This window comes from Octodon degus, unplaced genomic scaffold (genome assembly GCF_000260255.1).
Source record: "Octodon degus isolate 3935 unplaced genomic scaffold, OctDeg1.0 scaffold00059, whole genome shotgun sequence".
Taxonomy (NCBI): domain Eukaryota; kingdom Metazoa; phylum Chordata; class Mammalia; order Rodentia; family Octodontidae; genus Octodon; species Octodon degus.
The window spans coordinates 11,445,390-11,472,307 of NW_004524635.1; the positions used below are offsets into that span (position 1 = coordinate 11,445,390).

At 38.3% G+C, this 26,918-nt stretch overlaps 1 protein-coding gene across 3 annotated transcripts in view; it reads right to left on the bottom strand.

Annotated features, from left to right (window-relative positions):
- Gadl1 (glutamate decarboxylase like 1) overlaps window positions 1-26,918 on the bottom strand; it is a 150,302-nt gene that overhangs the window by 61,543 nt on the left and 61,841 nt on the right. For 2 of the 3 annotated variants that reach the window (XM_023718537.1, XM_012515347.2), the window contains 3 exons: window positions 19,013-19,212; window positions 9,074-9,125; window positions 1,665-1,754 (listed from right to left, as the gene is read on the bottom strand). In XM_023718537.1, the coding sequence (XP_023574305.1) occupies window positions 1,665-1,754; window positions 9,074-9,125; window positions 19,013-19,212 (342 nt within the window). The remainder of the gene's footprint in view (window positions 1-1,664; window positions 1,755-9,073; window positions 9,126-19,012; window positions 19,213-26,918) is intronic. The other variant, XM_023718538.1, reaches the window with a different exon arrangement.

Below are 26,918 nucleotides of genomic sequence, written 5' to 3' on the forward strand. Positions count from 1 at the left end.
GATGAAAGCCCCGGCCCCTGCACCTGCTTACAGGTGTGAAATGCATTCCTAAGCATTTTCCTATTTGCACTGCGAGAAAGAAATGCAAGCGGAATCCCGAGGATTATGTTAACTGCCTGAAATGGGTAAGGAAGGGCTGTTCCAGGCCAGGAACAGATAACACCACCCCTCTCTTTTCTACATCATTTCAGGTTTGAAGAGACGCCCAATATTTGCATATTGGTCATTTAAAATACAGAAAATCACCTGAAGCTAAACACTTGCTGCCAGGTGAAGCTGCACGGAGCCCCAGCTGAGGGCAACACAATGCTTGCTTCCTCCTGATCAGATTATGGCCAAAATCTCAAGCTCTTGGCCGAGGAAGCCGAGTCTCTCCAGCCTCGCTCCCACTCTCTCCTCTCCTCGCTGCTTCTTCCCACTCCTGTGGTCTTTCCTGGCCGTCTCTCCCTCTCGAGCCTCCGGTCATCCTGCCGCGATTTCTCCTGGAATCTCTGTCCTCACAACTATTTCCTCTCTGACCCGTATTTATTATCGAAGACTCAGGGTCTGGTGTCACACGCCAAGGTAGATGTTCTTACTCTCCACTTTCACTGAAAACAGGATTTATCTCCACTTACCTGGTGATAATGTCTTTACTCATTGTCTCCCTAAATATAAGCTTCGGAAGGGCAGGGACAGAGGTCTTCTTCGCCGTTTGTCTCTCCAGGGCATGATGCAACTCACACTCAGTAAATGCTTGTTGCAAGCCTCACTTTTTTTTTCCAAAGGCAGGGGCATGAAGTCCACCATGCTTATTAAGGAGTACTAAGGAATTGCTTAAATTTAATGGCTGCAACCCATCCTGAACATTCAGGCGACAGGTTATGGGTACATAATCCCCATGGGGATGTCCTAAATTACTTTCAATACGCATGTACATACAGCAGGAAAGGCAGCTTTGGTTACCATATTTTATTCAGTGACCAGTGGAAACCCATTCCTGGCATCTTTTTTTTTTTTTTCCTCTTAGTGTAAGATGCAGGCCTCTGCTGGTAAAGTGGACAGAACGCTGCAAACTTAGAAAGGATATCAGGTGTAAATCTTTAACATTATTTCCAAGAGAGTTCAGAGAGATGTTCTAGCATGCCTGAAAGCAGTCACTCTGTATCACACACATTAAATCTGTGTCCTGCTGCAAGGTCACACGGTCGGCAGTTCACTGGGAATCAGAACTTCATACAAATTCTATAATTATCTTGCAAGCAGGACAATTGCTTTGGATTTGTGTATATGTATGAAGTCTGTCATTCTGTTAGATGTAAACAATGTTTATAATATTTGGTATATTATCTTCCAAAATGGAAGTAGCCACCTCTCTAGAATTTCAGGAGGCACTGAAGTACAGAATGATTTTTAGTATCAACAGACAAAGGGGTATTGAGTTTATCCATCAAAAATAAAAATACAAGTGGGACATGGTTGTGCATGCCCATAATCCCAGCTTTCAGGAGGCTGAGGCAGGGGGATCACTGCAAGCTCAAGACCAGCCTAGGCTACAGAGTGAGCTCAAGGCCAGCCTCAACTGTGCAGGAAGACCCTGTCTCAAAAAGAAAACACACACACACACACACACACACACACACACACACACACACAAATAAATAAATAATTTACTCATTACTTACCACATTAAGTTTTTTCCAGAACTCTGGTCCCTCTTCCATCTCTCTGAGGCTTGGAGGAATGTACCAAAAGCAAATATTGGCATATTCTGGCTATAAATTAAGAGAGTGTGAAAGTTGTTTGGTTATCCTAAGATTTATCTTTGAATGCTATTAAACAAATACTTCCTATACTCTTAACTAGTCTTTCAAATGTGGTAACAAATCAAGCTTGTATAGATTAGATATCCGTTCTGCCTAACTGCTGAACACAGCCTTCAGGAATCTTTTTTCTTCATTATTTACACCTAGAAGATTCTCTTCCCTCTACATACAGGAGGAGCCTAGAGCAGGAGACAGCAGAAGGCGGAGGCTGACTGAAGCCAGTGCTGACCACCACTTAAGGCCAGCTATACACACCTCAGTGATACCTTGGTTCCTCCCTCTTCAAGCCTGACCCTGAGGTTAGTTCTTCTAATAATTATTTGGTTTAGGAAGCCAAACTTGGCCTCTATTATCAGGTACACCTGACATGTACAGAAGCCCCAAATGGTTCCACAGGGAGTAACACCAGTCGGCAGCTTGTCTCACAGGAATCCCCTGGAGTCTCTGTGGGCAGCCTGCAGTGAATGCCAAGCTGTGGCCCCTTCCCGTGGATAGCCTTACTCAGCACTCAAAAGGGTGGGTTTTAGGACATCTTAGCAATGTGGCCACTCAGTGAACTTTTCTGCCAAGCTGGGAGCCATATCACCCTCTCTTCAGAGAGGTTTGTATCTTTGCAAACCCCTCTTTGTTGGGGTCACTATCTCCATTGGAGTCCTGCTGCTCTGTTTACTAGGTATTCCTGTACAATGTGTGTTCAGGGTTCTCTTTCTTCCCTGTATGGCATTGCTTCAGGACTCTAATTATCTATCTACACATTGATAATAAGATTATATATATATATATATTTTTTTTTTTTTTTTAATTTAGGCATTCAGGGGCGGGGAGATTGCTCAGTGATACAACACCTGCTTGGCAAGCGCAAGGTCCTGAATTCAATCCCCAGTAACCCTCAGGGATCGAATTATATTAAGCATTCACTATAGCTTTTGATCATACCTCATATCTCTCACTTCAAATTACTGGCAGCTTGTTTTCCTTCTGAATGCACCCTAATTAATACATCAAATTTTATATGCATTTTCATTTACATGAGAATATTACAAAACTCACAACAGCTATATCTGCTGTAATAGACTGTGTTTCACAAGTTAGGACCTAGACTTTTAATTTCCTTCAATGTGTTTGTTTAGATATTTTTGGTAGTGACATATCTGTGATTCCTTTTGCCCAAACATGTTCTTTAGAAAGCCATGGCTTTTGTACTTATGACTTCTGAAATTGTGTAAAGCTTCTCTGACCTGTTATTTCATTAGAAGGAGTTTGAGGCTCCAATTGGCAGAATATCTTCATTTTAGTTATTTCCAAAATTGTTAGGGGCTGAAAAACTGTTTTTGAATGTTCACAAAGATCATAGTTGAGTTTTTCCTGTTTTCCCCCCTTAGCTTGTACTTTATATAGTGACTTGCTTCAAGAGACTTCAGAGCCCTGATGCATATTTTCAGAAAAGAACAATCTGCAAGATATCTACCTTTAATTCCCTTCATATGTGAAAATGGGACCTCTCAAGTGTCTTAGGAACGTGCTGAATGTGTGTTCTTGAAGATTGTAAAACTGAGAAGGTACCAAAAGGAATACAAGTGTAGAGTGAAGGATACAAAATATGTGTAGCAAAAAGTACTTTGTCATATCTTATTTTATCTGTAAAGAAAAGGTGGATGCATTTTATCTCGATCTTAGAATAGAAACAAAATTTATTTCAAGGTGGTTAGACATCAATTCCAGGAAGAATTATTAAATAAATGATATGAGATCACTTGGGAAATAATTTGGTGGTCACAAAGATAAAAGTTCAATTCTATAAAACTGGGTCATATTTCAAAAAATCATTTCTTTTGCTTGTGATGTTACTAGATCAGAATAATAGTAATAAAAATCAACGTTAGCACCATGCATTTTAATAAGTATAAATGCAGACTCTAGCATATAGTTTCAAATAATCAATTATGCAAATATTGAGTGAAGAAACAGCTGGCATGGCAGATTTTAATCAGTTTTGAGCCTCTAGTTATTAGTATAAGATTGGACTATTGGAACATTCCAAAGGAAATAACAGGTAGCATAAAAAGCCCAGAGTTTAGCATCAAAAGGATATGAGTTTGAATTCCAAATTTGCCACGGCTTTACCTGGAAGAGTGCGAAATTTTCTAGGTTTCAGTTTCTTAGACTATAATATGGAGGTGGAATAAGACAGTCTTCCTCATAGGGTGGTTAGATGAATAAAATATAATTTATTCTACTATACAGCACCATATATGGCATATAGAAGGCACTCTGGTTTTTTAGTGTTTATTACTTGGTGCTGTTACTAGTTAAAACAGAGGTCTTTTCAAGTGGATGAATAATTTCATTCAAATCTATACAAGCTGAGATATGCCACTATCTTAATTTATTTATATCATATTTGAAGGGGAACAATAACACTTGTAGCATATTCACAGAGACCAATCAAGCTGTTCAATCTGATATAGATATTGGACCAAGTATTTGGAAAAGCGAATGACTTACACTGTATATTTACCTTCAGACACTAGGAAGGGAGCTAGGTAATGCAGTTAAGCTGCACTGGAGTAGACATTACAAAAGGAGAAATTTCTCATAATCAAAGTAACACTTTTTCGCAAAGGAACAGTGCAAATGAGGAAGCCAGTGAATTCAAGGGGTGGCAAGTAGCTGGAATGAGTAGAGAACAGAGGTGAGGGACAAGAGCTGAACATGGAAGTGGAGGTGGAGTCATTTCAGGCGGGCTTGCTCGTATGTTGTATCTGGGAGTTTGGTCTTGACTAAGAGGCACTGTGCATCACTACAGCTTACCCTAGAAGACAGGCTTCATTTTGGAAAATCCACTCAAAGTGCAGCATGGAAGATGGCCTGGAGAAACTAAGATTGCAAGTGAGAAGGCAGGTTTGAGACGGTGTCACCCTGGGCAAAGATGGCTTCCTAAACCAAGACAGCAGTTTGGGAAATGGAGAAGATTAAGTACCCAAGATGTACAGGGGAAAGAAAAGGGAGATAGGGAAAAATGATGTCAAGAGTTTTGCTTGGAGGGATCATAGTTCTAGTAGCCAAAGGAAAAATGTAGCATTTAGTCAAGAAGAATGGCTGCACTTCATGTTTAGGAATGCTAGAGTTGAGGTGCCTTTGGAGGTTAGGTGAAAATTTCAACATGTAACCTTACATGAGGAAAGAGAATATAGACAGAAAATCAGGTATGGAGACAGATACCGTAGCTATGCATAGCAAAGCTCAAGATGTGGATAAAACATTTCAGGGAGACTTGGTAGGCAGAATAAAGGACAAACACAAGAGGGGAGGTGAATATTTAAATGTGTATCCAGTAAAGAGAATTCATATTTAGACTGAAAAAAAGTGAAATAAAAAGGAGATAAAATGGGAGAGGAGGTCAAAGAAGTCAAGACATGCGAAGAAACCTTCCACTGAGTGACGCCACCATGTCCTGCTCTACCTCTCTTTGTGAACGCCTGCCCTCTAGTTCTTTGCCACACCATTGAATACACTGGCTCCCACATGTGTATCTATTCCTTTGCAAAGAAACCACAGTAGGAAAGAATTTGAAAGGTAGAGTGAATAACTAGGAAAAATGATACAAAATAACAAGAAAAAGATTAAACACTGTGTGTTGCTCTGGAAGATAAATCACATCACCTAACCACACATTAGCAAGCCTGGATAACTACTAGAATATGACTAATTAAAGCTACATGGAAGAGGAATGAACTAGTGACCTCTGTGCAACATGAAATGTTTAAGTGCAGGCTGACACCTGTTACAGGTGCTGTCAAGAGCGGTTTCCTGCAATGGACAGTTGGTCAACCAGATGTCCCTGAAATCTATGAGACCTAAACAACTCTTTCTAATTTAGAGCCCAGGAGGAGCAAAAAAGAAAGTTGAATAATTAGGACCTTTCCGGGACATCAAAATGAAATATGTGAGTGATAGTATAGCAATGAGTATTCTTTTAGGAAAATATCTATTCAATCTGAGATCCAACAAGGAGAAAAACAGTTATGACTTTCAGAAGACTATGAATAATGCAGAATTTATTTGAAATGATAACTTTCAATCATATTCAACAAGATATGCATTCTTGTCACTGTTTTGAGGAAAAGACACTCCAGCTCGGGTACTGTTTGTTATGCTCATCTACTGTTTTCAAAGCTCCCCTTACTCTTCTCACTACTGGCTGCTTAACAAACCCTCATTCTGTGCACTTCTCCTCCCCTCTTCATTACCTCATCACTTCCATGTGAAATTTAAGAACTAATTCTACTTTAAAAAAAAACAAAATAAAGAGAAAAGAAAATGGATCACATACAAAAATTCTCATAGCAAAGGCTCAGGGTGTAGCTCAGTGTTAGATTATACAAAGCCTTGGAGTTGATTCTTAGCACCAAAAACATGAAGAAAAATAACAACATTTGAGAAAATCCCTTCAGCAGAAGTTTTAAAAGGTAATTTAAGAAGCTACTTTTATTACCCTAGGACCTGCTGGCTTGCACGAAAAATGTGTCCAGGGCAACAAGGCTGCCTAAGGATTAAAATTCTCCTTCAACTCCATCATAAGGATAACGAACGTAATTTCCTAAACATGACTGGAAGGGCTCCTTCCTCATTTTTCTAAGGCTTTCTATAACAGCGATTTTAATCATATACCTTATTTTTCAGTTTTGCTGTCAAAAGACCATATATTTCCAAGATATACAGTACTATCCATAAGAACAACTGGTCTCATTCCCAGAGAAAATGGAGTAACTCAAATTTGAGCGTATAAACAGGTATCTCCAACTCAAAAACTTCAAAAGTGAGTCAAACTCAATTTAAGCAAGTCATATCACTTGTTTCTTGGTCCAGGCTTTGATACACACATCTAAAAACTGCAGATATGTCCCTGCAGTTATAATCCCATGGCTAATGAAATTGCCAATGCCATGTCATGGCTACTGAAATCACCAATAACTTTTGCTGGGTTCTAATATCCATTCCATATTCAAAATTCTCCAACTGTTCCCCAAAACTACATTTATAGCTAATTTAGAAGAGTATGATCCCAACAGTCTAAATGTGGGTCTGCTTGTGAGGAATCTTTAGCCTCTTTGAACTTAAGCCTTTATCACCACTCTGGCCTTTTTATTCATGTACCTGACCTATTCAAGAAATTAGGTCACCATCTAGTAGAATGTTCCACACTCTAAATTTGTCTTTTTGCTTCTTTGCAGTGTTACTAAAAGTCATTTAAATATCAGCTCTGTGAGTTCCTTTATCTCTTTTGGGAACTTTGGAACTGGAGGGCCTTCTCACCCAGTGCCTCTTCCACAGTAGTGCAAGCTGTGCTCTGGCTTCAGGGGCCTTGTTTCTCAGGCTGGCTGAGGACTGTCTCTATGCCCCACCCAGGCTACTGCAGCGGTCTACCAGCCCATCTCATCTATGCTTTGCTTGTCTGCCCTTTACTACCACCCCTCCACATTTCTTGCTTCTCATGACATCCAACATGATCTTCTGAAATCAGAATCAAAGTCCATTCTCTTAAACCATCTGTGATGACTGCGCTTAGAGGAACACCCCAAACTCTTAGGCTGAGCTCCTTGACGTGTCTCATCAGGTCTCTTCCCACCTCTCCAGCCCTGTCATCTACTTCACCCTTCAAGAACAGGGAAATATTTTCAACCTTAAGCCTTTGTGATTGTTTACTGATTCAGTCTAGGATGGCTTTCCTTCAAACATCTGAAAGGCTTGATGGTAATCATCTTTCAAGTCTCAGATCAAATCTAACCTTAAAACCTCTGTGCTAACTGTCCAAATTGGATGGATGCACCATTCTGCCTGCTGTACATTTCAGAATCTTATTCTATTTAATTCTATCATAGAACTTGCCATGTTCATAAACATTTTGCTGCATAGGACATTAGCTCTCCTGAGCCTATTTGTTTTCTTAAGACATCTGCCTACCCACTTTCTTTGTGCACTTCATTGTCTACTACTTTCTTTCACTTTCCTGGGTAAGCACCTGAGAGAAGGGTCTTTGCTGTCTTGCTCACAGAGTAATTGTTAAGCATATCTTGCCAAATAAAATGTGACTAAAATTAGCTGGATTTCTTTTATTTTTTAATTAATTTTATTGAGAAAAATACCAATGAGACAGTTTGAAAACAGGTTAGTAGAACAGTTACAATGATTAATACATTTCATATTTCTGTCTTCATAGTAGTTATTCAGAGTACAAGATGCAGACATGCTATCTTGTCTAAACACTATTAGTGCAAATCTTTCTTCTCATTGAACTAAGAGAAAGTCGCTGTATATCTATCTTAACTATTTTGTATATACAAATATATATATATATTTTTTTTCACTACAAAATGGTCCTTCATTTATATCCCCCTTTTTTGCTTAGTTTTGTCAGAGACAGGTATTCCATTGCTATTCAAATATTGTAGGTGCATGAATTCAGAAAAATAATTCAACATAGTCCAGTGGTCCATGTAGGTGCATGAATTCAGAAAAATAATTCAACATAGTCCAGTGGTCCATAATAGTAGTGGGTTATTTTAATAAATACATGGATTTCTTATATATAGCAAGGTTCCTAAATTTCTATCTTTAGGTGATTGTGTATTTGTTTAAAAACTGCTGTAAATTATATGCTATAATAAGATCTAAGATAGCCTCATACTTTCTATTTCTTAAAAATTAGATATAAGTAATATCCAATAGTTCCTAATATATATTTTAGAAAAAAAATCTTTATAACCATCTTGCTTCCTATATATGGAAAATAATGTAACAAGATCAACAACAAGATGGTTTATTTTCCCGTTGCTTCAAAGCTAATATGCCTTTATTATTTTCTAACAAGAGAAAAGTGTATGCTTTATTGTTCATATCCTTAATTGATTTTTCATATGCAGGCATCACTGTAGCACAGTTGAATTTTTGTAGTACAATCATTATGCAATTTATATAACAAGATAGAGGTCATAATTTATTCAGTATTATCCCTCGTAATTATTATTGAGCATTTTAATTTTCAATACATAAAGGCAAGTGAATTCCCCATGAACCCAACAGAGAAAAATTCTTGCTAATAGAGCAAATTACCATAATGGACTGTATGAATTAAGCTAAGTTATTAATAACTTAGCTTAATTCATCATCTGCAACCGAAAAACCAATGACATATAACAGATTAGAAAATTATCAACTTCACCACTGTTGACTGATAAAATCAGGAGCACAATTCCACAATCACTTACTTCCATTAGTAACTTGAATCCTTCTCTTTTCTTGATCTCTTCTACTAGGTACCTACAATTAAAAGTCACAATTATATTTATAATCTACAAATAAGGGAGCTCACAGGAAAAATAATAAAATTGTTACTTCTAATGCAAGACAAGGCTTAGCCATAAGAGGATACAAGTAAGGACAGAGTTAACGATTTAAACAGATACTCCTAAGCCTACTACAACTCTTTAGACCTCAAAAAGACTAAATATATCTTTTTACTGGCATGATACCTATCTCATATGTCTACCAGGTAAAGTTGATTGGATGTGCACCTCTGAAATATGGGCTTCAAATCCATATTCTGGATGAGGATATGGTACAGATCCTTGGATTTCCCTGCTGGTTAGGAGGTAAGAGTTTCTTTGTGCATAATCTTTGCTTAGAAGTTAGCATCAACATCATATTCTCCCAAATAATCATTATTACATTCAAAGTGGGCTACAGCCATTGACAGGACAGCTACGGTGTCATGAATATAAAGACAATTGTCACACCATCAGCAACAGATGCGGGTATGGGACATAAGGGACATGATTAGGAAAAACTGCAATAACATTGAGAACAAAGAATAGCATCAGCTCTTCTTCTGTAGGTCTGTTTCTTTTTTTATGTAAAAGCAAAGCCTAAAATAGTTGACATTGAAAATTAGTCATCTGATCATGACCATAAAAATATTCAGAACACTAGACCCAGTATTTCAAATTCTGTGTCAAATGTAAGGAAATGTTCAAAAGTGCTGAGAGAAGTGTGTTTGCCAGAGATCTGCTGTGATCTTATGTGTCATGGCCAAAACAGAAGCAAAGAAAGAAGGGAATATCACAGCCAACAGTAAGGCCTGCTTTAAAAAACTGTGGAGTTGCCATGGATTGAGGCAACATGACTGTCTTGCTAACGTATATATCTATTCAACTGGTATCCGTCCTCCTCATGGGCCTCTGTCCCCTTACCAGTAAGCCTGAGCTAATACAATCTCCTTTCCTTGTCTAAAAGATTTTGTATAAAATTGAACAAACTCATACACAAAAATATTGTAACCTCTAAAAATGATGAAAACAGGAGGTTACTGTCACTACATTGTTTGTTGAAGGCCACCCTACAAATGTGGATATGGACTACACCACTGTTTAAGATACCGTTATTTTTTTCCTAAATGTGTTTATATAATTCTTCACATATGGTTACATTTTGATGTTTGCGTATAGGTATCATGTTTGAAATATACCAACTCATAATCTTGTCACCACTTCCCTACTAATATGGACTATTCATTTTGAGCAATAATATTGTGACCTCCACCAACATACACAGATACACACACTCTCACATGCGTTCGATGTTACACACATACACACACACACACACACACACACACACACACACACACACACATGTATGCCTTTCTCTGGATATTTCCTTCAGGAGTAATGTATCTAGGAGGTTTTTCTAACCTTAGCACACTCACTTATATAAAAAAAAAAAGTAGTTCCTATAGTTAATAAGCATCAGAAAAAAATGCTTGAGAGCACTGGTGGTCAAGAGGTGCAAATGAAAACAGTAATATTAAACCATGCTCTCTATATGATACTGGAAACAAATTTTACATTGTTTTAGTATCCAGGATTAGTGAGAAGTCTTTTTAACATCATAATACAGTACTCATATATTTTTATCAAGCAAACCATTTTTGTGCTGGTCTAATAAGTAAGACACAATACCAAAGATAAACAAAAAAGGTATATATTACGTACCAAAGTACAAAAATGCACGTGCATATATGTTGTAGCGAAAGTTCTGTGTATATATGTGTGTTTTCTACACAAAATAACCAGAAATAAGGTTAATATCCAAAAATTGGAGGACAGTAATCCAAATGTTCTATAGTAATTCAATATAATATGGTACAGATATTAAAGTGAGTAGGTTGTTTCTACTTCAGTTAAACCATGGGGATGATTATCGGGTATTAGAGATAAAATAGAGAGACTGACACATGTGGATAACTTGAGAAAGTGTTAAAAAGAAAGAAAAAGTGATCTCTATTTGTGTGCAGACATGAGTACAGGGAAAAGTGAGAAAGGCCACATTATAAATAGTTAAGGTTTGTTTACCAGAAGGAGAAAGGAAGAAGGTGCATTGGGGATTAGGGATTATCAACTCTCTTTTTATGAATCTTTGAGAATTCTTATAGCCATAGTTACTAGTGTAATTTTTTAAAAGGAACTTGAAGAATATAAAGCACAAAACAAAAGAGATCTACCCAATCTCTACCTACACAAGAAAAGTGCTCTGCACTATCCTTTCTCTCGTCTCCTTGGGTACTAAGGTGCCGGCAATCAAAAGTGACATAGACCCTTGATCCCGAGGAGGTGGGGCCTAACTGTATGCATGCTGGGCCTCTAAAACCTTGGGAAAGAGTCGCGGTTGTGAGATGCAAGTCGTGCCTGCAACCTCATCACTGTGACAGACGCAGTCTCCCAAGCCTGCCTCAGTTTCTTCCGCTTGTAACGGAGACAAGAATCCAAATCGGTAAAATCCTCCCAACAGGCTGTGACCCTGGGAAATTCACATACACTGTTTCTGGTGTGTTTAAGATACTCTGTCAAACTAGCTGACGCTGCTCTTGGAGTAAAGACATCCCTAAATGAATCTGGATTACTTCAATTAAAATTGGCTTTTGCTCTCCGGGTAGATATGGGTCTGTGTTAAAATCAGTGTTCTCCCAGCAATCCCTGTCACAGCCTGTGGAGCCCAGTGCCACACCGCAGTCGTGCTATGATTTTGGGAAAGAGGAATTGCTGCCCTTACAGTGATCACGAAGGCTAACACCCGAATTTCCAAATTGTGATTCATGGTACACCATACTAATAAGTTTTACACATAAAAAGGTTCCACTAGCAAATAAGTTTTGAGCATGGCTGGGCATACCAATTTGACTGTTTTTGTCTACACTTTCAAGTATACTTGATTTAATTCACAAGGTCATTTACGGAACTGATTGGATGGCCCAAAAATATCACCAGGAACCAAGCATTTTCTGTCATTTCAAGCGGCCATCCAAAGATTAATGCGGTCCCCTCCTGGGTTCATAGGAATAACTACAACCGCATGTGTCACATCCTTACCTAAATAGTGTCCCCAAAAGGAATAGAAGGGACAAGGGCAAAAGCACTTTCTCTTTATCACACACCTCTCTTTGTTTAGTTAAGCATGACTTCTCCAGAAGTCTTCGCACAATTCTTTTATCTCTTATTGATCAGGTCATACACCAAGCGTTAAACTAACTGTTGGCAAAAGGAGATTGCTTTCCCCAAAGCTCCTAATTAGATCATTGCTACCTAAATAAAACCAAGATATTATTGGCAAGGAAAAAAGAAAGTGACTGCTGTGGAGCATCAACAGGATCCACTTACTGCTGAAAGCACAGTGAAAAATATTTCTATTTCTCAGGGCCTCTCAGAGTCTTTCATGTCCTGATGAGTACTCTGAATTTCCAAGAGAAGAATAATAGAGTAGTTAACATTACTTGATTAGATTTGACCATGGAAACACTTTTAAAAAGACCATTCACTGAGATTTTCTGAGCACAGTTCAGAAATGCCAGTCTAGAAATGCTCCTATAAGGAACTCTATTCTCTAATGTTCAAATGAAATGAGTTTGGGGGGTGGGGGAGAATCCAAAGAAATTTGAGGTCATCGTTGTCTACATCCATAGGGATGACTTATTCTTCATCATTTTTAAGTCTATATGAAAATAATCTAAAATTAAAATATATTTTTAAAAAACTATTCTTACAGAAGCCAGAAAAAAAGTATATTCAGTCTTGGGGCATCATACAAAAATCACAGGCTACCATCAAAAACAAGTGAGTACGTAGGCGTGAAAGCAGCAGTAATGTCACTAAACTCATCATTGTCTTTGTCCTGTCCACTGAGCTTGGCACAAAAAAGGAGAAAAGAAAAAAATACATATTAGCAACAGTTTTCACCAATTATATTAACGATGAAAGTTTGTATAATGTTCTGAGTGGGTTCTGAAGTACCAAAAATAATCTTGCTTTATACTAATTCTTCCTTTCCACACAATGCCTCAGACTCTAAACTCATCAAGTTGTTACCTGAGTCTATTAAAGTTTTAAATCCCATTTGTCTGTATTACAAGTTATATATATTTTACTGGTGGAAATAGCTGCTCCCGACCCTTTCTCCACCCACCTGCACTGAAGCACCCTGTCGATCCACTGTGGACTGTGTTTCCCTACTGGTCTCATCTTCCCCATTGAAATTTATTCTGATGGAGGCAGAGCCTCCCAGAACTCCTCAGACTTTTTTCTATCTGCTTCCTCTATGCTCTGCATGTATCAGAATGCAGCTCACAGGTGGTGTGAGTCATCTCAGACCCCTACATATTCTATTCTTCTGCAATTGTGATTTGTAAAAGATTACCAATTTAAAGAAAAAAGTTGAACACATTGGCTTTTCTAGACTCTGTCCTTCCCCCTGCCTAGAAAAATAGACTAGCACAAAAACACCATTGTGGAACTGCTCACCTGTGCTACACTGATAGCGATAAATCCCTCAGAATGCATGCAACTCTATGAAATAAACTCCACCTCAGAGATCACAGAGATTGTGTGTCAAGGGAACAGATAAACGATACACTGGAGACTGAACAAAGGAGCAGAGTGGGAGTTCCTCAGCTGTTTGCTGTTGGTGAAATGCCTCACACACTCACACATGTGGCTCCTTGAGACCCGCTTAAAAAGGACTACTTGGTGACTATTGGTTTAGCTTGAGCCCCACAGCGAAGGCTTCTCAGGTGCCCTGTGCAGCAGGTAGTGCTGCAGATTGGAGAGCACAGCCAGCCATTGCTAGGCAGATATTACAGATGCACATTCTCCTGTTCTGCGACGAAGAAGTAGCTTAAACTTGAGCCCACTAGATTTCAATTAAACTTAATAATCACATGTTGCTTTAGGCTCCCAGTGTCACTGATTTTCCAATAACCAAAGGGAAAAGCAATTTAGTTATAATGTGTTTTTGTGAGAAATGCATTCTCAATTGGAAGGACAGGGTCAAATGGAAATTCATGAAATGCTTAGAGGTTTTCTATGAACTATTTTTTCCCTTATTGATAGATTTTTGGCAACACATAAAATCAGAAGCATTGTCTTCCTAATATATATATATCGTTTCCTATATATCTAGGTGTATATTTCTTCCAAATATATATATATATATATATATATATATTCTTTTTTAAAAAGTATCAATTATTTAATTAGGTTCTTAGTAAGAAATTTAGAACACTAATTTATGAGGATAAATTCCATTTGTCAGAACAAAAACAGATTACAGGTAGCCTCGGAACTGAGGAACAGCTTTGATTTTTGCTAAAATCTGTGAGTCCACTACTTTCTGATCCACCAAGTGCTGCTCTGAAATCTGGTATCTCTCTTTCTCAGTGTCAAAGATCTCCCTGGTGTCTAGGTTTCAGCAGTTTCTTCTTGAAGTAAGCATCAGTGAGGTGTTTGGGGAGTTTCACTTTGCTGATATTAATTTTTGTAGAGGTGGCAATGACAAATTTCTGGTGTGTTCTTTGTAGAGGGATTTTTTTTTTCTGGCTCAGGCTGCCTTAAGTACAAGTCTGGTATGGCACGTGGAGCTGGGAATCAAACTGTGGTCCCCTACTCTTGACTGAATTTGCCCAACGAGGCACTTTACACAACTGAGCTAACCTGCCAACCCCCCTATTCTTCAGTGAGGAACACAATTAAGGCTAAGAGGCCCAGTCACAAGTAGCAAGCCACTGGCCAACTGCTTCACTCTCTTGCCTCTATGATGCCTGGTGAGGATGACTGAGATGTGCCAGGAGTGATGCTAGCTCGAAGTTTCCTCACATGCTGACTGAAGGGTTTCGTGCCGTGGCTCAAAAGCTTTAGGGTCACATATTCAGGAGGGTAGTATCTAGCATTTTTCAAAACTTAACCACCTGGGTACCTCCATTCTTGTCCCCACTGACTGATTCTTTGATCATAGCAAGAACTGTCTCCTTTTTCTTCTCAACATTTGTTTTAGCAGCTGTGTACTTTCTCTTGTAAAAAGCCTTTCTGGAATACATAGCAGATCAGAAGTATTGACCAATTCCTCTTACCAGGACAGGATTTTGGTTGCAGTGGGCCTGCCCCTTCTTGGACTTTTTTGCCTTCACCTTACCCTTTTTTATCATTACCGCTGGCAGAAGCCTTCTTGACTTTGGGTTTCTTCTCTTACAAAGGGTCTGGCTTCTCAGTTTTCTCACCTGTCATCTTGCAAGATGGGAAAGATAACTAAGTTTCCGACTCCTGGTCTATAAGCAATGATGGGAAGCATATATATATATATATATATTCTTACTTTCTCAGGGAAGATGGAAAGAGCCATGTGATCTGGAGAGTGACTGTTATCCATAAAAATCTGGTCTTTACATTTTAAGGCCAATATGCAAATTTTAAAACTAAACTCCATGTATATTCAGGAACATAAAAATTTGTTTCTGTAGAATTAGTGCAATTTTTGCCTAATAGAACAGGTGGGAAAGAGTTGCATTGCCTTTCCCATATTTAAGAGATCTGACCTAGGTCCTAGACCAATGGGTATTATAGCTATAGCATGGTGCCAATAACAGATGAACACAAAACAATTACACCATGACCACGTGTGAGTTTCCTATCTTGCTACCTACAGAAGGAATGTATACTTCTTGGAAATAAAAGAAAGCAATTCTGATATAGAAATTATGCCTGATGGAACATTTTGATTATGGTTGAAAATATCTTTCCTCAACTCTGAAATAAATTCCCATGGGTCAGTTGGCTTGGGGGAAAAACTATTTTAATTCAAATCCTTCAGTGTTTGAAATAATTATGCAGGTTTCCATAATGAATGGTGTTCTGAGAGCTAGTTTCTACTGGCTAATGAGAGCCCATTGCCAAATATTTCAGGATTTTACACATCACCACTGTTAGTCACTTTCAGTTTGCCTTACTGGGACTATTTACACCATTGAAATTGGCAAAGACTACAAATAGTGGCTTCTTGCTTTCATTTTGAGAGCCAGTGAACCATTGCATCACTGTCCATAGGTTGAAGCACACAGAACAGATAACAAAATTGAGATAGTATATTTTTTTCTTTCCTAAAGTAGCAGGACTGAAAATAACAAAAAAAATAATAATAATAATAAATTCATGAAAATTAAGTCCTGTTTTTATTTACTATGATTCTTCATCCTCAAGAAATTCTCTCCAAGTAATAACTTCATAGTCTTTCCAAGTAATATAATGAAAAGATTCTCCATTTTTTTGTCATTGAAAGTGAGAGAAGAGGAGGAATTTTGCCAAGTACATGAATTAAAAAAACTACTGGATATCAATAGTGTGGAAAGGGAAGTCAAGAGAACTATTGCAAATAAGGATGTGAAAGAGAAAGGAATCTTTTTCAAATATTGAAATATAGGTCACAAGAGTCTGCAGTCATGCACACTGAAATGTTAATTCAATTCCACTTGACAAACATTTACAAACAATAAATGTTTGTTGAATTGAAATGCTAACATTTATCCCCTGTGATATTTCTCTGCAAAAATTAGAAAATATCCTTAGACTATAAACTAAATTCAATCCTGAGATGAATGTTAACTTCATAATAAATATGATCAGCAAATATTTATATCTTGTCTTATTTCAAGACACCTTTCATTGAATTACTTAGCAACATAGACAAAGTAATGCAGAGACTCAACCACATTTAAATAGCACAAGAAAATAAAAAGTAAGAAACTTATTTCAACTTAATGGGCAACTATGAATATTTGTGGAACACAGTTTCACTTTTTCATTACTTGATAATGTCTCCTTCTAACAGAGTCACTGTAACCCTACTTTCAGTAAAGCCACATCTGTACCTGGTTTCTGAGTGTCCTCTCTAGAAAGAGTTGACAGTTTCCCAGTGCCGTACAAGGACGCGTGACTCAGCATAACCAACACATGTGTCCCATTGGCCTAGCAAACCAGGACTAGCTCTGGGAAGGACATTTCCCTCACTCATTCATAATTAACCTTTCCTTGGGAATTTCTATAAGAAGGCCACCCTCTCCTTTTAATTTTGACCTTGAAACTGGATGAATAAAAATCTGACCTCTGACACCCATCTTCCTACATGGGAATAAATCTACCATGAAGAAAAGCATGGCTGAAAGACACAGAAAAGTTAAAGCCTGATGACATTCTTTAAGCTTCTTAAGCTACTCCAGGAGTCATTCACACACTATTCTTACAAGTAACATGAAGTAAAAAATTGATTTTCTTTTATTATAATAGCATGATTAAGGTTCCTGTTGCTTACCACCCAAGAATCCTGACATAATGTTTACAGATATTTAAACTACATCTTATACTATGATTACCAGAATTATTGATTTCTGAAAGTACCAAATCTATATCTTTAACTGTGTATACTCAGCCTGGACACATTTGTTTCAACTAAAGGAATGTCAGTAGATATAATCTAATCTGGAGTTAAAGTGGGCTTGCCTTCTTGGGCTTTGGCCATAGCCATCACAAAAGTATGCCCAGGGCTGGGGAGATAGATCAGTAGAATAAGTGCTGGCCTGGTAAATGCAAAGACCTGGGTTCAATCCTTGGTTCCACACACACACACACAAAAAATTAAAATAAATAAACAAAAGTATGCCTAGCTACCCTACTCATTAAAGAAAGATTTAAAAATGTGGAGAGTAAACCCCAATATGCCTGCCTCCAAAGTATGAGGAAAGAGCATACTGCCCAAGTTGCAGACCTCTGAGAATAAATAATTGTTGTTTTAAGTCACAGAGTGTCAGCCATTCTATTCAAGAGACTATTCCTTCCATTTCTTGAGTAAGAAGACATTATTGTCAATATTTGAGAAGATACTTAGGGTTTTTGTGAGGGATGCATGAACAGAAAGTGAAGAAGGAAAGACAATCCCCACCAGAGATCACAAACTCTGATGACACATTGGCCAAACAGGTAAGAAAACAAAAATCACATACTACATAGCACAGCCAGGTATTGTTTTACATATATCAGTTATCTTCACTTATTTATAAACTTAAATAACGTTCATAAAGTTTTTAAAAAGTAGCTACCACAGTAACTACTTGAAATGACTGATCTATTATTTTTATTATCTCACTGGGTAAAAATGAGATACAGAAAAGTAAAGAAACTTGCCTATGTTCCATAGCTCATTAGTGATAAAACTAGGTTGTGAATTCAGTTTTCCTATACCTCAGTGCTGCAATAAATGGCCAAAGCTTTGCCATAAGAAAACACAATGCTTCTGCATTACACTTTCCTTAATCCCTTTCCACTGTCCCCACATTCTCAAAGATCTGCTTTGTGAGTCTTTAAAGTCAAGCTGGCTTCTGAATTTTCTCAGATACAGAGGCTTGGGACTAGGCCTCCCTCTATCTGGACCATTCTCTCTCTCCTCCCTCCTCTTCAGTAGATCTCAGTTGGGGATCTTGCTTCAAGAAGACTCTGCCAGGATTTCAAGCCAAGGAGCCCACCAAGGGCTCTTGGAGCACCATCTACTTCTCTTACCAAACAGGAGACTTCACCTGCTTTCTCATCTGAACGCATCTGTCAGAAGGCTTGGATCTCAGAGGCATAAGGAGTACTGCTCTGCTCACAGTTCCTAACATATTGGTGCTATGAAGAAAATGTTTGCTGCATGAAGGAAGGAACTCACAAGCAAAAGTTCTGTGTGGCTTTACCAAGGTTAATTGCATGCAGTTTTTCTATTATAGAACATATGTGTGTGCGCACACACACACACACACACGCACACGCACACAAACACACACACACATGCACACACATTACCTAGATAAAGCAAGAGCACGATTAACTCTTTCTTCAAGGCCTAATGTCCCCAGGGCCTTCCAGGTCATCCAGAATTTGAATGCATCTGGTCTTCTGCTGCATTGTATAGATTTGTCTCCTGTATCATAGCTGACATCATAGAATTTATCCTGTTGGAAGAGGTACGATGCCTTAGCTGAGTAGCATTTCTTAAGAAGATCCTTTGGGAAAAGAAAAAAAAAAACCATAACTATGATAACACTGCTTATTTTTTCACAATGCATTCAAATTTGAAAACACCATTCAGAAATAAAATCTGAATGGTACTGTACTACCTGTGCAAAAAGTTTGCCCCAGGGCTGGGGAGGTAGCTCAGTGGCATAAGCACCTGCCTTGCAAGTGCAAGGTCCCAAGTTTGACCCCCAGTACCACAAAAACAAAACAAAACAGAGAGTATGCCCCACTGCATGGCACAGCCATGCTGGACGCAACTGGCATCTTTTAATTTTAGGCACAGATCACACATTGTGCTTCAAAGAATAAAATTTTAAAAACCTTGAGGGGGTAATGCCTCAGCCCATCTTTACACTTCACTGATGCTTGTGGAGAGTGGAGAAGACCACAATCTCATTTCTGTGGCATCGAAGTGAGCCAGTTTCTGCAGAGGAATGAACTCACTGAAAGCTACACATTAGGGAAAACTCAACGTGTTGAACATATTTTATAGAATTTCATAGACATAAAACTAGGCTTTTTCAATTCATATCCACAATGAAAGGCTGGATGTGATGGTATCTTAGCAATTAGATAGCGGAGGAAAGAGGAGCAGACGAGTAAACAGGAGCTGACAAGAGCTCCTAGACACAAAACATGCCCACATCCTACAGGTCTTACCGCTTTTTTCACATTGGCTTTATTTGCAACCAAATTCAATTCACATTTACGTAAGTTATTTCTCATGAAGAAGTCAGTGACAACTTGTTAAATCACCAATTCATGATGTTCACCTTGATCCCAAACTACTGTGTTAAGTCATGTTGCTTTCAGTAGCATCAAGTGTCTGCCTAAGTCCGAGATCCTAACTGATCATTTGCAGCCCTGCAACCTCCTGATCACCTCATCTCCTATAAAATATTGATTAGAAACTTCTTCCATCCCAGTGTTCCTGACCTAATGTTTCTTTTTTTTTTTTTTTTTTTTGCGGAAACGGCGATTGAACTCAGGCCCTTGCGCTTGCCAGGGAAACGCTTATTCCACTGAGCCATCTCCCTGGCCCATCAGTTAATGTTTCTTAACGCCTAGATCCTGTCCCATTTATATCATTGCTAACATTAGTTCTTTGATGTTGGTCTCTTTTAGCACTGTTATGGCACAGAGTGACTCCACCAAGTTATCAGGACAGTGACACCGGGTCCGCAGAGTTGTATTTCACTCCCATTCCACTTACTGGTGGTATGAATAGCAAAGTAAGATATACCAGGTTCTTGTTTAGAGCATCTTCAAAACTTTAAGCAATGCAAAACTCCCAGAACCACATAAGAAGTTTTGCACCAATAGCTGTAGGAATCCTAGAGAATATTTCCTTCTAATAAGAGAAAATATCAAATATGGTCAATTTGACTAATTTTCTTGCACTTAAAGAGTAAAAAAATTCTCAGGGTATTCCACTCATAATGATAGACAACTTTCTCATTTTAACAACAGCATTGTCTTTTGTGGATATTAATCTTGATCTAAATATATTTGATCACTAAAACCCATGACTTTGGGGAATTTTACCCGCTCGGGCACCCCTCCTGTCCCTCTCTTGGACAGGAGCTTTCTTTCTCTCAACAAATATATTCTGCTCATAAAAAAATAAAACCCATGATTTTATATAATGTTAAACATCATATACTCAATTCAATGAGAAAGTCCAAAATTATACTCACTTAGGATTCACAACAATTTTAATATACAATAATAATAAAAAGAATACTAGCAAGCCTACAGCTTGCCTATGGTGCATATTCTTGTAGACACAAGGGAAAAACAGATTGCTCTGATCTGAACATTAAGATAGAAAAGGACCCTTATTTTTCAAGCTTCTCTTTATTTTACCAGCAGCCTTCCAGCTGTTCATGGCTACCACCAGCACTCCATCTCTCTACCTTTCATAGGTCAGAAAATTTTGTTATTATTTCCATGGCAACTACATCCTACACATACATTACAACACTAACAAAAGGCCACTGCATATATTTTAAGGAAAATACACATTCACAACACAGGTACACAAACATATGTACTTGTATCATGATTATAAATGCACTTACATCAACCATGAAAGATATAATTTTATTAAATCCTCAAAGTAAATGAACTTTGGACATGGCTCAAGCAAGCTTCAGGGCCTTGCATTAGCGATTGAGATGGAAGGGGGACACATACATTATTGAAGACAAATTGCACAATCAGAGGAAAACGGAAGAGAGCCAAGAAAGCACACAACAGAATGACTGATTGTCCTGCAGTAATGACACAGTTAATTTCATCACACTGAAAAATCCTTCTGCATTGGAAAAGTTTCATAAAGAATAACTGGAGGCTTGGGATTTACTTTATCAAAAATAAATGAAAACTTTCCCCCCCAAAGTTCCTGCTTTGCATTTTAGTTTATATCCTCATATTAAAATGGATGAGATATCCTTTACTTCTAGGGTACATATCAACTGAGAAAAGAGGCTCAGATCTCCAGAGAAAACTAGATTTGAGGATAAGTATAGTGGAAGTTACTATTTTTGAAAAAAATTAATTACTTATTATTGTGCTAGCAAAAAGAAAGATTATGTTTAACTTGCTCAACTTCATACCCTTAATCCTGGAAAGACAATAAGTAGCAGTTATACGAATTCTAACAATAAATACCCAGTGAGGGTGCCAATTGCTTTATATGGTAATATTAATTCAGACTGTTTTCAAGGATTAGCAGACAGCATATTAGGCCTTGCCCAGTGGCAAGTGAAAGAAGCTTAAGCAAATCGGAGATTTTCATAGATCTCACTTACACATTTAAAACTCTAGTCATCGATAATCTTCAGGCACAGCTGGATAAGGATTAAATGATATTCGTCATCAGAAATCTGTCATTTCCTCTTGTTCTAATGTCTTTGGTATTGGCCTCACTCCCTAAGCCAGAAATGGGGCTTCAAAGGGAGATCAGGGAAAGTGGAGAAAGACTCATGGCAGATATAAAGTGGGGACCACACAGCTTCTGCTAGTGAAGGCACTGCCAGAAATCTTCTCCTCAACTAATCTCTGGCCAAGCTCCTCCAAGCCCTCTATGCCTCTGTTCTGGCCTGCATCTTAGTCAAGGTTGTAGGGCCCATGTGTACCCAGAGTCTTCCAGAGTCAGTTTAGAATGAAGCCCCCAGCTGGACACTGGATCATTTCTGGTAGTGACCAAATATTCACCCTTACTCCTTGATATCTGATTACCCTAGCCTGCCCTCAGCAAAAATTCTGGTAAGTCTATTTAACCTATTTCTTGCTTTTATTACTAGTGTTCTCTTAGTATGTTTCCATCCACTGACCTCCACCCTGCTTTTCTTTAGAAAGCTCCACACTGTGCTTAGAATCCTGCCAAATTCCAAGCTCAAGTCTCCTTCCCCCATTGCAAAATTCCTGACTACATTCTGTTCTTACTACTTCAGTGTTCAGCTCTGGTTTTCTTTAACATTACCAGGAAAGAAAGAGATTCTTGGCCTCCCCAAACCCCATCTCTCACCTGAACCTTCTTCTGCTGACCACAGTAACTGGCAAGGAAGTGCAGGAATCGTAGCCTGCAGAAGGCAGGCAAAGAAGGAGGGAAAGAATTAATTATACTCACAGAAAACAGGCAAATGATGAGCTTTCTACAAGAATGCAGAAACCACAGCTACAGTTTTTACTGTATGTTCACAACATCTAACCTAGAAATAATACCAGTCACAAGAACTACCGTTTATTTGGCTCATACTTTTGTCAAGAACTGTTTTGCATGGATTTATTTAGCTCTTACCATAATCCAATGAGGTAAGTGCTGTTATTTTTGTCAATCCTATTGTACATGCTTTGCAACATAAGGTTCAGTTAATTGTCTAAGGCCACACAGCTACCAGGTGGTAGGGCTTGACTTCCAACCAAGGCCGCTTAGGTTCAGCACTGGAACTCTTCATCTATTATACTCAGCTGCGTCGGCAACGGATGTGCAAATACATGATGAGAATACTTGTGTGACTATGGTGGCATTTGAAGATCTCAATAAAAACATAGAACACATAACTGAATCGGTAGACTATAGTACCCTTCTCAAGACGAGCTAAGCACTAGGCTATACCAGCTTCAATAATCTCTTTCTCAGGAGTTGGTGACTAACCACATGGGTCACTCTAGGGCAACATTCCTTATGCCACAAAGGTTCTGGTCTGACACCTTGTTTGCAAACAAATGCTGCAAACAACCCTTCCCACTTGTATTTTCCCACATTCTGTCCCATGTCAACATTAATTACACACAATAAACTTTTCTAAATGACACAGGAAATGGACACATCTTTGCAGTAATGACTTCATTAAAAAGCATGTATGAGGTTCTATTTTATAATAAACACAATGATGTCAGAAGCCTGGTCATAGAGTCTTGATGTAGTTCTCAGTGCTGACAGTCACTGAATGAGTGCACAAAATCACATTTAGGCTACGATAGAGGAAAGGTTTAGCTGTAATCTAGAATATAAAAGTGAATGCTGAAAATGTTTGTGCCCTGATATTAGTTAGTTATTTAAGGGGCAAGTGTTTGAGTGATTTAGTACATGCCAAAATCTACACAAGGCCCCGGGGTCATGTGGCATATAAGAAAGTCACTCTTCCTATGAAGTTTCAGATGGGAACAGGGATAGAAAACCAAGACAATTAGAGTCTAGAGCTAGGACAGGAAAGGAGCGAGGTGCTTCAGAACACAAAGGAGGTCGCCTTTCCCTTTTTACGTGTCACATAGGACTTTTCAGAAAAAAAACGTCAGCTGAGAGCTGAAAGATGAGGGGCAGCTGGATGAGAGAAGAGAGAACAGAATTTATTCCGACTGGAACTAATTAATGAGGCAGCGTGCAGTTAGCGAGAGCAGGACTTGAAAGGTAAAAGGTAGCCAAGTCACTAGGACTCTTAAATGCCAGGAGAGGAATGATTTGTTATGAAATTTTCATAGGCACATATGGATATTACAACTTACCCTTCTTACTGATCTGGCAGAATAAAGTGACAATCAGCAGATGTGGAGCCTGCATTTGATTTAATCACTTGGTGTCAGAGCTCAAAGAAAGTCACTTAACATCCTGGGTTTCATTTTTCTCATTGACCTAATGCAAATGTTGATGCTTGTTCTACATGCCATCCAAATCTTATGAAAATCTAATGATCTCACGTTAATTACACGTTTCAATGTTTGGCCCAAATCCTACCACCATTGCTCTCCTACTCCTGTGAGTCCAGACCCCTCCCAGATGTTAGCACCCTTTCTTCCTCTGCTTTACTCATCCCCAAGCAAGCTGCAGAGAGGGCTAGCACCTCTAAACTTCTTTATTGTTTAACGAATAACCATGACAACCCTCACTCACCGCCCCTTTCTAACGTCATGTATTTGCCTGAGAGGTAAAAGTGAGCCAAATTGGCAGATTACATTAAGAGTGCTACAAGAAATTTTAGAGCAATAGGAGGTGTCCCTGGTCTTCACCCTCCAAATGGAGCTAAGCCTGATCTTACTTAAGCTCCCATTCTTGATACTGTCATTAAATACTCTGCCTTTTTACATGCCTAGGCCTGATTAGACACTGAAGTCTTGGGTGAAATAATGGTGAGCCAGCGAATGAAAGTAGGATGGGAGGAAAGGAGGATAAATTAAAAAACCAAGAATGAATGGACAATAACAGGCTATTATTCCAAGGTGATATTTCAAATACTAAAGTATAGGTCAATCTAAGGCATCTATATACCCAGGTGTGTTTGCAGCCTATGAAACATGAGCAAACAACTTGGTGATGTTGATCCAGTACTCTGAGATCTTACACCAGCAGACCACCTTTAGAAATCTGATATATATATATATATATATATATATATATATATGCATTGATGAATGAAGTAGGAAAGTGTGATTATAGCCTTCTACCTCCACTTCTCCACATGCACTTGTACCCACTAACATTGTCTTCCTTCTTTCCTTCAGCATCACAAATGTTTTCTCTTCCTGGTATTCAAATACACAGAACCAAACAGATATAGTACAAGTTCAATGGTAGGAATGAGAACTAGTCATCAAAATTACTCATGACAACAAAATCACTGATATACTTGTTTCCCTGTACCCTGAAGCACAAAGGCCAGAGGAAACAGCTCTTCAGGGCATACATGAGTATACCTAAGACATGAAAGCAAAGGAAAAACAAAGAAAGAAAGGGAGAGGTATGGGGAGAGAGAGAGAGAGAGAGAGAGAGAGAGAGAGAGAGAGAGAGAGAGAGAGAGAGAGAGAGAATCCCAGAGTGGGGCAAGGAAGGCTTGGGAAATTTGTGCCATTTAAAGTAGGGTTTATGGCTTATCAACATATGAACTGCTAAGATCTTAGAGGATTGAGTCACTTTGCTATCTCCTATAATTTTTAAAGAAATTTTTTAAGAAATGAAACTTAATAATTTTTAAGAAATGAAACTTAATAATTTTGTACCACGGCACTGCCTACAGGAGAGAGGAAAGTTGGACCTAGTTTCATAGAGAATGGGTAACTGTTTCCATAAATAGATGAGAGACATTTGATAGTGCAGAGATCATCTGGCAAAACTTCTGCTTGCCCTACAAGCATTTAAAAATAGGACCGTTGGACTTCGCTGTAAGGACAGATGGAGACTTTCTGATTTTCCTTAGGCAGTTATCTGCACACCTTCCCTGCTAAGGATAATCTAAAATGGTGTTTTAAGATAGTGTTTTTCAACCTTTGACTACAACCCACAGCAAGACATTATTTTTAAGTAGTTGTAAAATAGCCACCTTAATATAAGTTAATTGAAAGAAAAGTTTGTTTTTTTTCTTGGAATAGTACACCTCATTACTACACGGAATATACACTCATTCTCTCTCCCGTTCTTTTGTTGTTCTATCCATTAAAATGGAAGAATAAAAAAGCCAGTATGCCTTAAAATTGACTCTATAATTCAAGGCCAATTAGTACAGTGTATTCTAACCGAAGATAACATTAGAATCACCTAATAAGCATTTTTTAAAACACTAATGTACAAGGTTCTTATTCAAGACCAAACCACCCCCCCAAAAAAAATCAGAATTTCTGGTGTGGGACAGGAACATTGTTAATTTTTAAAAGTTCTTCCATAATGTTAACATGTAGCCAAAAATAAGAGTCACTGGTCTGCTGGGTCCTGGCCTCACATGGACGTGTCCTGAGCCAAGAGCTTTGGCCAGTATTACCTTACATTCATGTTAGAACCAGTGGCAGCTGAAGTTTTGGCTTCACACTCAATAAGAGGGGTGTGTGTGTGTGTGTGTGTGTGTGTGTGTGTGTGTGTGCAGTTAGAGCCCACTGATCTAGTCATATTTGTGTGTGAATACATGTTTTAAAAAGACTTCATATCAGACACCCAAAATAAAGAAAATAAAGATCATACTGAAGGGAGAAATCTCCAAGCTCTGGAACATATATGCATGGATTATGGATGTCTGTAATATGCAAAGAGAACTGAGAACCATATTTTATTCAACCTTCGTATTTGCTAAGGTTTTATGATCTAGAGAAAACTGTTTTCAGAAGCAAATCTTATCAATGCAGATGGGAGTAAACATTGCTCACTTAACTCTGATAAGAACTGTGATTTTTCACATGCTCTGTATTAGTTCCAATTCTTGAA